This window comes from Labrus bergylta, chromosome 14 (genome assembly GCF_963930695.1).
Source record: "Labrus bergylta chromosome 14, fLabBer1.1, whole genome shotgun sequence".
Classification (NCBI taxonomy): Eukaryota; Metazoa; Chordata; class Actinopteri; order Labriformes; family Labridae; genus Labrus; species Labrus bergylta.
In genome coordinates, this window is record NC_089208.1 from 22,699,103 (window position 1) to 22,711,693 (window position 12,591).

Genomic DNA, 12,591 nt, shown 5'->3' on the forward strand with positions numbered 1-12,591 from the left:
GATTTTGCAACAATGAAAAAGTTTACAGCCCATCTTCCACCACTAGCATTACAGTATGTACATGAATACGAGTGGTCCTTATCTACAACATTTACTGTCATTATTATACACTTTTTTGTTTGTGCTGCTGCTCTGTTGTTTTAAATAGATTCTCATGTACTCGACATTTCACTTCACAAAGCTTAGTCATTAATTAGTCACAGGGACACATCGTGACTTTGACAAACAAAAGGTTTTGTTTCTGTCCTTCTGACAGTATCACTCTCTAAGATGCTTACTGCAGTGAGTTCAGATTGTGGAATCCTAAAACTGCCGCTTTCAGGGGAAGGATATGAAGACCTCCTTAAAAATCCTTCAGGATACGGTCATGTTCTGTGATTTAGTAACTCCCCATTTTTATGTGGAAATGTGTTTTTATCTACACAAGCGACCAGCTCAAAGACAGTTACACTCCTCTAATGATTCATGAAAAGGTTTGCAACCTGAGTTGATATGTCAGAATGCATCAACATTATGACTGTAAACTAATACGTCTCTGTTGACTATAGTTTGATTCTTTAGGAACAGTAAGTTGGTGTCAGGAAGGACAGAAAACTAACTGCTCTGACTTTGACGTCAAATATACAGCAAATGCACAAAGCGGTAGCTCCACGTAAGTTTCTTCAAACTGAATTTGACATTATAACTACCTCTAGTGGACAAATGTAGGCAATGCAGTGCTCAACCAGGCTGTCATCATCTGACACCTTCACCTCACTCTCTGGGGATGCTCCTCCTGTGGGAGTACAAAACAACGTTTCATACACTGAACTGTTCTATCTTATATGAAAGGACTAAGATGTAATTACTGCCAGTTCAGAGAACATCATGATGAGTCCACATTTAAACACAGGATCAGATGCAGATGAGTTTTAAAAGTTTATTTTCTTTTAGATAGTGTGGAGGATTTTATCTGCGTGTAATGATGTTAAATAAATCAGAATTATGTCAAATTAGTGTCAATGTTAGGCGCCTAAACTTACATCATGAATGCATCCACAGCAGGGGTACTTGACTCTCTAAATAAAGGGTAAAAAGGGAGGGAATCTAACAAAGTGTTGTATTCAACATGATTCATATAATGCCAACAAAACAACATAAAGCAAGGTGCATGTCCATTTTCCACTCACATTTAGGTTTCCTCTGTACCCTGCAGCAGGTCAGGATTGGTTTGGATGGAGAAGAGGAAATGACAGGCCTGAAGGCAGGCTTTTAAAATATTGGGGGTGTGGCTTAAGCACGGTGGCAAGGTCAGGTGATGGTGATGTGAGACTTGTGATTTAATATTATAAATATCTGTATAATTAGGATATTGAGCTCCTTCTCAGGTCTTTTACCTGCTCTTTTGTAACATAATATAACAAAGAGTAAGGTCCATTACCTGCTATTTGTAAAATAGCTTAAGATAAAATTAGTTATAAATTTGTGCTGTAAAACGAAGATTAATTGATGTGAAAATGCAGACAGATAACTCTGGTTGCATAGTTTATTTATTTAGTTTTCTAGTTTTTTATTTGTATTATTATGACTATTAACTTTTTTTGTATTAATCTTGGAAAACAAGCGCCCTTCTAAATACTCCGATACAGTAGGTGGCAGTGTGCACCTTTAAAATGGGATTGCAATCCGCCAAAATACACAAAAACAGAAGAAGAAGAAAGGCGACCAATCCGAAGCCTTCATGATAGAAAAAGTTCTTGTTTCTTCCGGACACAGTTTTCCTGCGCACCACGAGAAAGAAGCGCCGCATTTTCACATTTTGTCCAGTGTGGCTGCACAGGTGAGTGTAGATTCATACTTTATCTGTAAAAACTATGCATAATACCTGGGTCTACATGTCCTGATTCCACATTATATTGACCCAATGTGTAACTATGGAGTGTGTTTGATGTGTAACGGCACTTACAGCAGATCGATGAATGGAGCTAGCTAAAATGCTAACATAATATAAGCTAGCGTTAGCGTGACATGTACTCTGCTGTAGAGAAGCTAGCAGGAAAAAAAAACTATGTACGGCTGTTATTTATTAAAAATGAATTGACTAACAATTGAATTAGAAGCGTATCATTAGGAAAATATGAACTATGCTGTTTTAAAAGAAACAGGAATACGACAAACTGTCTCTGTAGTTTGTGTTGTGTCATCTGTGAAACTGTCACTATGACAACCGTTCAGATAAAACACATTCACTGGAAGTCTTAGGGACTTTATTTGTGGTTAAACATATTTAAATGTTGTGAGAAATGTCTTTCCCAGTAGAGTAGAGGATAGGACACTACGGACAGTCACTTTGTTGTCTTTGTATGAAAGAAGAAAACAAAGAAACCTTGTTGGCAGCAGCTGACACATGTTAGAATATATTTGTAGTCATGTGCAGACACAAATATTATTTACATATTAAACTGCACTTACATCCTGGCTGTCAGGATGTTTTTATTGGTCTGTCCACCCACGATCACAATATAAATATCTTCACAACAACTATTATATGGACTACCATCAAACTTCTGCAATCAGAACTTTAATGTTTCCAGGATTTTTACAGTCATGTAAATTAATTATTAATTCATCTCTGATGCACTTTGAGATTTTTTTCTCCAAAAATATAAAGTGCATAACAAATACAATTTTTTTTATTATTATTATTATTATGCCTTTGAGTGCAATGTCTTAACAATAGGTTGTAGAGACTCTGCCATCTCTTCAACCGTCTCCCCTCAGGCCACAGATACAGATCTCTCACTTTGCGGACTAATCGAGCCATGTCAAGCTTTGCTCCCACATCTATCAGGCTCATGAACAATCTATTTCTTCTTTATTTTTAAGACCACTCATTTAACCGCTTATAACAATTATTTATGACCTATTTATTATGCTTTTAATAGAGCCCCATGTATGTGTGTGTTTCTGCTGTTGTTTTTTTTGTGTCTCGCTGTATGCGTACTGATGCTCTTTAACACAAATGAAGTTGCTAACGGATAAATAAAGTTATTTGAATTGAATTTGAATAGGTTGCGATAAACAGTGGTACAGGCTTTCTTTACTCTTGTTTTTATATACATTTTAAACTTGGCTCTGCTGTCTGTTCTTGACTTACAGATGGCGGCAACGAAGGTCCCAGAGGTTCGTGACATTACACGCATTGAAAGAATCGGTAAGAATCTCTTTTTTTAAATTGGGACTGATTTATTATGTTTCAGGGTCAGTCAGCCTGATTGTATCTCGATACTAATGCTGCATTAACTCATTTAAAATGTTCTTGTGTTTCTTTGTTTGTAGGAGCACATTCTCACATTCGTGGCCTCGGTTTGGACGATGCTTTGGAGCCAAGACAGGTAACGTTTGTTCTTCAGTATATGCAGGGGTGGACTTGTTCCTCTGTAGTTTACATCCAGGATCTAAAATTAAGTATGTTTATGAATTTGGCCTCAATGTTACCTGTTCCCCTGCAGGTGTCTCAGGGGATGGTCGGCCAGCTGGCCTCTCGTCGGGCGGCGGGGGTCATCCTGGAGATGATCAAAGATGGCCACATCGCTGGCAGAGCAGTGCTGATTGCTGGCCAACCTGGCACAGGAAAGACCGCCATTGCTATGGGTAAGGGGGACGCTGGAGGCTTTCCAGAACACAATATCTACTCATCTTCTTCCCTCTGGTAGTCGTACTGCTGCCCTGTGTTAATGTAACTGACTTAAGTTATATAGATGTTAAACCAGGAGTTCCTCTTCTCAGGTTCAACTAAGTTTTTTTCTTTTTTTCCCATGCAGGTATCGCTCAGTCGCTCGGCCCTGACACACCCTTCACAGCGCTGGCAGGCAGCGAGATCTTCTCTTTGGAGATGAGCAAGACGGAGGCTCTCAGCCAAGCTTTTAGAAAGGCCATCGGAGTCAGGATCAAGTGAGTGAGCGAACACAATCACTATTTATGATTTTTATGAAAAGAACTGTTCATATAGTGGCTTTGTTTTCCAGAGAAGAGACGGAGATTATTGAAGGAGAGGTGGTGGAAATCCAGATTGATAGACCAGCCACTGGAACGGTAAGCTGCTGTAGCATTAGCTTTGAGTGCACATATAACTTACTGTTCATAAAGTCGTTCTTAATGCCTGTTTTGATCACAGAAAGCAGTATTTGTTAGAATGCAATGATTGCTGATAATACAGGGTAAAAGGGAGTTTTATAATAGTATTTAATTTGTGTCTCAGGGTGCCAAAGTGGGGAAACTGACTCTCAAAACGACTGAGATGGAGACGATATACGATCTGGGTAACAAAATGATTGACTGTCTCAGTAAAGAGAAGGTTCAAGCAGGGTGAGTTCATCTCTTGTTCTCTCTGTACATGAAACATCAGGTGTGTTAGGACTTTATTTTATTACCACAAACAATCTCAACTCTCTTTCCTTTCCTCTCAGGGATGTCATCACGATTGACAAAGCCACCGGAAAGATCAGCAAGTTAGGCCGTTCCTTCACCAGAGCCAGAGACTATGACGCCATGGGAGCTCAGGTAACGAGTCATATCAATAAATAAAAACTATGAAGTTTGGGGGATGCTAGTCGAACGTCTTTGATCATCATGTATGTATGTAAAAAAATGTATCTTAATTTTCATCTGCAAGTTTTCCTATTATTGCTGCTGCAGTCTATTATGATGACCGAAACATTACTTAATACACGGTCCATCTCCATTTAAAATGATGTGTTAGAATTACCTTTACTTAATTCACAGAACACCTCCCAGGAAAACGTCCCTCTCCTTATTATCTATGTCCTCTAAATATTCATGTTGCTGTGATTCTTCAGATCCAAAAAGAAAGTCTGAGGTTGTTTAAAATGATTAGAGTAAGATAACCATTCTCTCCTTGTTTAGCCTTTTAATAATGATCGTTGTTGTCTCTGTAGACTCAGTTTGTCCAGTGTCCAGAGGGAGAGCTGCAGAAGAGGAAGGAGGTGGTCCACACCGTGTCCCTGCACGAGATCGACGTCATCAACAGTCGCACACAAGGCTTCCTGGCCCTCTTCTCCGGAGACACGGGGGAGATCAAGTCTGAGGTCCGAGAGCAGATCAACGCCAAAGTGTGCGAGTGGAGAGAAGAGGGAAAGGCAGAGATCATCCCCGGGGTACGTTTCATCCCTCTGTGTGTGTGTGTGTTTAATCTTTTCTGTGTGATTTAGGCTCACTGATTTTCTCTGTTTGTCGTTTCAGGTGTTATTTATCGACGAGGTCCACATGCTGGACATGGAGTGCTTTTCCTTCCTGAACCGAGCCCTGGAGAGCGACTTGTCACCCGTCCTCATCATCGCCACTAACAGAGGCATCACTCGGTACTATTAACCCCTTGAGTTTCTCACCGTCTGAATAACAAACGTGAAATGCCGCTATCAACACTGAACACTGCACTCTTTACTCTCACAGCATCCGCGGCACAAACTACAAGAGCCCTCATGGCATCCCCATCGACCTGCTGGATCGCTTGCTCATCATCGCCACCTCCCCGTACACAGAGAAGGAGACGAGGCAGATCCTCAAGATCAGGTGAGAAACTTTCATCATCTTCTCTCAGAACATCGATGTTCTGCTTCCCCCTCATGTTATCAGCAGATATTAAAACCGGCATGATTTGGTTTCAGGTGTGAGGAGGAGGATGTGGAGCTGAGCGACGAGGCTCACGCCGTCCTGACTCGCATCGGCATGGAGACATCGCTCCGCTACGCCATCCAGCTGATCAGCACCGCGGGACTGGTGTGTCGCAAACGCAAGGTTAGTAGTGAAGTCTGATCAAAAAGAAATGATCAATTCAGTGATCCAGCAACAAAGGATTTAATCATTATTAATAATGATTATCATATCATACTACGTCTACACATGCTGTTGAGGACTGGAGCTATGTGTCCCCCGATTGGTTCATCAGAGGTTACATGAAGCGCTGTGATGAGACAGACTTGTTTTAACAGTAAAGGGAAACTTCAGTCTCTCTGTAGAGTCTGCAATCAGTGAGATGTGAAGTGAGTGAAATGATAAAGTGACCTTACTATATGATCAGACATTAAGGAAACATGCTATGTTGAAGTGCTGGCTTCTCTGACAACAATGCAGCAGCCAGTATGTCCTCCTTCTAACTTTAGATTCTGGTCCTGAATGCTCTGGATTTGTTTGGACCAGAGAAGGTAGGTGGAGAGCAGTTATCAGGTCAACAGGTGTTGCAGTGATGGAAGCGGGCAAGAGAAGTGGTTCAGATAGAAGTGATTGTACCCGACCTAAAAAGCCTCTGCATGTTTCTAATAAGCTCCACGAGCAGAAACGTGCTCAAACTAGGATCAATATTGGAGATGATTTTGAAAAATGGAGAGAGGTTAGAACACAGAAAGGTTTACAGACTGATACAGAGCTGGATAAACACTGAAGCTTCAGTGTCCACCACATGGTGACCTGTGTGAGCATCGACTCTAGAGAGGAGGGGGGAGACAGCGCTCTGCAATGTTTTGAATTTAGACTGCAGTACCCACTTCAAACACTAGGCGTCAGACTTAACCTCAGCATTCATGTGATCTTTGTTTTTTGTCTTCTTCAGGGAACAGAGGTCCAGGTGGAGGACATAAAGAGAGTCTACTCTCTGTTCCTGGATGAGAGCAGATCCTCTCAGTACATGAAGGAGTATCAGGACTCTTTCCTCTTCAATGAAACACGTGAGTTTTCTGCTCCTCTGCTCTCTCTCTCTCTCTGGTAGAGTTAGATGTACTCACTGCTTCGAATCACACACAGCTACGGTTAACTTTGAAGCTGCCTTCACAGCAGCACAAGTGAAAGTCAAGCAATGCATCAGAATGCTGAAACAGACTTTTACCCACGGGCTCCTGCTGCGATCTGCTGCCGTCTGTAAGAAGCTTTCAGTGTCGACACGCTCGTTAAACTCCAAATATAAAGAAACAAATACAACACAACAGAGCGGCATGAGTTCAGCCGCCCTGTCATGTCGAGTAAAAACAAAGTTTGTAAAACAGGTTTAAGATTTTTCTATCTTCTGTTGTGATTAATGAGGCTGTTTCTGTTCTTACATTTCAGAAACACCTCAGATGGACACCTCGTAATGAAGACGACCGCTTTGTTTTGATTCTGTTTAAAGTTTCTGTGTTGAGCCCCGTCCGAGGCGCGAGGCAGTTCACGGCTGGATTGGAGAGTACTTTGAAATTTTCCCCGTTAACATCAGTTCTACATGATTTGCAGATTTCAAACTCTGACTTACCCTGTATACTGTTCATCGTTGAGGCTTTGTGGCAGACCGCTCCACTCCTTCAGTGATCTCTTTCTTCTTCTTGTTGAGTTTTTTATTTTCTCGGTTTATTTTTATGAAAATAAATAAACAAGCTTTTCTAAGCAAACTGTGACGATTTGTTTTCTTGAATGCAGAAAAAACAGATTTGATTTGGGAATCTAAAATCAGACAATCATAAATCTTTTTTACATCTCAGTCAAGCTTTTCTCTCTCCTGAACCTCCAGTTGATGGTTTAAACCTTTTCAAAATGACATTATCGCTAAAACTATGGTCTAAAACAATGGTCCCTGTATTTCCAAGGATTGCTAGATTTAAAAAAAAAAAAAAAAGTGCTGTAGAGAGATTAAAAAAGTGAATCAATTCAATGCTTTCTGATTGTTTTTCTCAATCACATTTATCCAAAATGTTCACAAACATTTCTTCACTGCTAGACTGACTGCCTTAGTTATTTCTAACTTGTCTCCCCTAATCAAGAGTTCATTCACATCTGATCTCATCAAGTCATTCCTGATTATTTGTCTTAGTCCTCCACACTAAGGGCTCGAGCAGAGATCTTTGTTTTCCACATCATATCGTACTACATTTGTTAGCAAGTCTAAAACAAAAAAAAGATGAAAAACAGTCTCATGCTTTATAAATGTTTCCACCAGGTGGAGCCGTAAGCTTGTTCTTTTAAGCAGTCAAACAAGATAACTGACACCCTAAAAATATCTCCCTCTGCCTGCATCATGTCGTTTATCACAGAAGTCTTAATGTGTGTGCGTGCGTGAACTGTAAATGACTGCAGCTCGTCTGCACTTTTATCTCACACCCAGATACAGTAAAGTTGTTACCCTGCTGACACACAAACACACACTTCCTCACACCTTGTATTTCGATAATTAACCACCAAGGGGTGAAAATCCCATCAACCCAACATCTTCATCAGTTCACTTTTAATTCATATAAATGTTAGAAGAAGAAGATGTAAACGGGCTGCTAACTTTAATTTTTAAACACTACCAAAGAGGTCACAGTATTGTTAGATATGAACCAGCTTGCTCTGGCTAATGGCTGCTACAATTTACTTAAATGGTGATAAAACTGCAGTACATACGAGTTGGTTGTACACAACAGGAGTTCCTCAAATGAGAGAAATATAGAGAAAGGGGCGCCAGTAGCCTAGTGGTCAGTGTGCACACCCCATGTACGGAGTCTTCGAAGTGGGCAGCCAAGGCTTGAACCTCACCCGTGGCTCCTTTTCTGCAAAAAATAAACCTTCAAAAAAAATAAATAAAAAGGGAATAAAATGATGTGAAAGATTAAAAGCATAAAGAGATAAAATATAAAAGATGTGAATCACTTCACCATTTTTTCTTTTACAGATTGTGGTCATGACATGATGTGTGATAAATAAATTAACACTAATGTATCCACAGTAATGTTAGCTGAAGCTGTTAGCAACATGTTCCTCGTGAATCCAAAATAAAGTTGCAACTCTTCTGTGAGGGAGGCCGACAGGGATCTGACGTCATTAAAAGTGTGTTAGTGCGTGATTAAAACGTTCTCACGCTGAGGGAGAAAGTGTGACTTGTTTCTTATTTATTTTGATGAATTCAGACCTGCAATGTGTTCTTTGCTCTAAAGGAGGCTTTGGGGTGAAGTAGGTGCGTATAAGACATCAAACTATCACAAAGACATTACACATTAAAATAAATCTGAGATGCCGACCGAGAGCCGTGTGCAGAATTTAGTCTTTGCGATGTGTTGATTATAAAAGCTCATACTGCGAATTGGATGACATTTCAGTGATTTAAATTAGATTCAATCATTCCCTTTAAACCTCAGCCTTGACTCCCAGTCTGCAGATATTACCCATAATCCTCCACCAAGAAGCTCCATTTCATTCATAAGCAATCAGCAGATTGATCATCGTTACCTGAGCACAGCGAGAGAGCAGCTCAGACGGTCTCCTGCGTGGAGATGAATATTTAATGTTCGGTGCTGGTGGGAGAGAGTCCTGCGTGGATTACCCTACTGCTGCCTGCAGCCCGTAACCCCTCCATCCCCCACCCCCATCCTCCACCACCCACACCCACCCACCCAGCCTCAGTTGGTCCCAGGAGGCTGCCGCCTACCAACACATCTGATGGATCCACTGGTCGGATTAAAGCTGGGATAAACTTCACCAGGGTTCAGCTGTTTGAATGCAAAACAGGGTGTGATTGGGATCAACTAGGGCTCAGCAATATCAATCAGCAATATGTAATATATGTAGGGAATAAAATGATAAAATGATATCACTATTTTACAATTATCTGCTCATTCAAATCTGCCTATCAGCTGTTTCAGTAAAGCTTTTAAGCATCTTTACGGTTTGCAACATTAGATTTTTATTTCTGTGTGCAAAGATTTGTAAATAAGACAAAAGAGATCCATCGTTTTGGTTTTGGATCGTCTTGTGTTATGAGCATTTTAAAAACACACATTGGATGGATGGATCGTGATACCTGCATCAGATTTTGTGTGTTCAGAGTTAAAAATGTGTCCTCATATTGGACAAACAGATGTTTTGTTTGTTTATCCTGGAGACGTTTTTTTTGCTGCAGTGTCTCTCTGAGTACAAATCACAGAGTCCAGCTCACACTCAGCTCGGTCCGCTCTGTGTGAGAGCAGATTTCTTGGACTGGTTCCTGCCCTTTGTCTCCACATCACTGTCCGCGGGCTACGAGGCTGCTCGGCATGCTAACATGTTGTGGCATTTTGCCTGCTGCACACATTTGGGCGCCCTTTCTGCACCACGGTCAGGTCACAGCAGCGTTCTGAAAATGTCCTCCCATCACAGAGACAGAACCCCACCCTCCTTTCCCCCTAATATTTATAGACTTTTTATAACCAGCGGGAGCTTTTACACACAGTCAGGACGGATGTTCTTCTTTTATGGTTTTCAGCTGGGTCACAGTGACAGGCAGCAAAGATCTGCGCTCCATCGACTGTGTCAGAGGTCGTCTGACATTCTTACAGTCTAATGAGACTTTCACTTTGAATGTCATTAGCTTAATGTATCAAAATCAATGACATCACTCATGAAATCTATCGACACGTTGATCAATTTCATTGATTTGACAAACTGTCAGCTAAAGCTGGGATGAACACATACTTTCACCTGTCAACCTGGAGTCACATTCAGTAATAATAATAATAATTCAATTATCCAAAAAGAAACCTTGATAAAGGACCCTCAGAGTCCTCTATAAGAGGCATGAACAGGTTTCCTTAAAGAGGACATATTATCCCCCTTCTCCACCTTTTCAAACAGTCCCCTGTGGTCTAAATGAAACATCTGTGCTGTGCTTTGGTCAAAATATAACATGAATCAAGCACCAGAGGAGGTTTATGACCCTGTATAAACCAGCTCTCTCAGAACACTCCGTTTGGTGTGTGTGTCTCTTTAAATGCAATGAGCCCCCCTGAGTTTTCCCAGTAGACATCACTCCTCTGTAGAGAGAATAAAAATAGCGGACCTACGCTAAAGTTTATTTTCTCGGCTGGGGGTGGAGTCCATGGGTGGAGATACCAGGGGAGGGGAGGGGATTCTTTTACCAGAATCCCACTGTGACATCACAAGGAGAGCACATTTGAAACAGAGCATTTTTCTCTGTGTTGTAAGACTTATGCAGACCACAAACAAAGGACTGGATGGGTTTATTTCACATTTTGTGGGTCAGCAAATACATGTTACCCAAATATATGTTCAAAAACACTGTACAAGTGGGTTTTTTATAATATGTCCTCCTTAAAAGTAGGACTTGATGTTATCGTGCACAAATCAGTATACTTTAAAAACTTGATCAGTACACATGTAACAGACTCAGTGTCTTTTAGAAAAACACTCCAACACATGCTGAGTCTCTTTGTCTTTTTGTGATCAACCTGGACTTCTCTTGACTCATGCACCTCTTTGAAAGCAGGGTCTATTATGAAAAGGTCACGTTAGCTCTCAGTGCACAATAAAATATATTATTTCTTGGAGCTGCATGTATTCATTTGGAACAAACCCCTTTAGCATGTTGCCTTCATGTCCATTATATTGTTTAATTACCTCTTGTCACACTTTCTCTTTGAAGTCATGATTCCTCAAAGAGGATTTTTAGTCTTCCTGTGCCGTTCATGGATGGATGGTACTTTTCACTTTCTGAGGTTTCCTTTAGTCACTGTGAAATTTTAGTTCATGATTCATTGCTTCGAAGTACAGGAAGTTGTGCATTGTAATGACCAACATCTCCTACAGCGCTCTACAATGTTTTGAATTTGGACTGCAGTACCCATTTTAAACTCTAGGTGTCAGAGTTACATATTGCTCCTTTAATGAGGAAAAACACGGAAATGTCATTTTTCTCAGTTGTCATATGTGTGTGTGTGTGTGTGTGTGTGTGTGTGTGTGTGTGTGATGTTTTTAAAAGTCTGTACGCTGCACACATCTGTGTAACCTGAAAGAAGCTGATAATTGCCGGTGTGTGTGTACATACTGTATGTATGCTCCTCTGTCTCCATTCACACAGAGGTGTTTCCATTCATGGCTTCAGTCATTCACAAAGCCGCCTCACTGCCTCCGCTTCACGTGCCGGGCCCGTGAATGCAGATGCTGCTGTGCACACACGCGGGGACATCCACAAATAGCCTCTGGAAGTTTTTCTGAATCAGTTTATGCTGCAGTGGAAACAGAAAATCTAAATATGGAAACACAAGAGCTAAAAACGGCAACTAAAGCCAACCGACATCGTTCAGTGTTTGCCAAGTCAAGCATAATCTCATATTTAATTCAGAAAACTCGGCTATTCATAACTCACACTTTCTGCACGCTGAGCCCTCCGAGGCCCTCAACAAGCACAGCCCTGGTTACACTATTCCACTGTCAATTTACATTACATCCTCGTTAGCAAGCATGCAAATCAGATTAATCCCTCACCGCATTGGGGACCTCGCTGGCGCAGTTTGAAACGAAGCCATCGCCTCAAGGCCTGATGGGAAACGAAGAGTGCTCATTAGCACGGGCTTCGGGGTGATGACGTCTTCTGCTAACGTGGCTCCACTGACAGCGGCCTCGACCGTTTCTCGCCATTCATGTCTCGTTGCGTCGTTCGTGTTGGCTCCTTCATTGACATTGCTCAGCCCACCATGAAAGCACATCTCTTATTCATTCCACATGGGCAGACAGTAAAGAGGAGGAGGACGTCTCATGCTTCCTCTGGAACATGTGTCGGCCTCCTTAATGACACAGTAACGTATGCAGAGCTGTGCA

General features: G+C 41.3%; 1 protein-coding gene across 1 annotated transcript; it reads left to right on the forward strand.

Annotated features, from left to right (window-relative positions):
* The first annotated feature begins 1,711 nt into the window (after positions 1 to 1,711).
* On the forward strand, positions 1,712 to 7,421 carry ruvbl2 (RuvB-like AAA ATPase 2). The gene is made up of 14 exons (XM_020650443.3): positions 1,712 to 1,819; positions 3,139 to 3,193; positions 3,319 to 3,374; positions 3,492 to 3,633; positions 3,804 to 3,933; positions 4,008 to 4,074; positions 4,241 to 4,347; positions 4,449 to 4,542; positions 4,938 to 5,156; positions 5,242 to 5,360; positions 5,452 to 5,571; positions 5,667 to 5,796; positions 6,608 to 6,722; positions 7,099 to 7,421. The coding sequence occupies exons 1-14, from the start codon at positions 1,721 to 1,723 to the stop codon at positions 7,122 to 7,124; spliced, it is 1,479 nt and encodes a 492-aa protein (XP_020506099.2). The 5' UTR covers positions 1,712 to 1,720; the 3' UTR covers positions 7,125 to 7,421.
* The last annotated feature ends 5,170 nt before the right edge of the window (positions 7,422 to 12,591 follow it).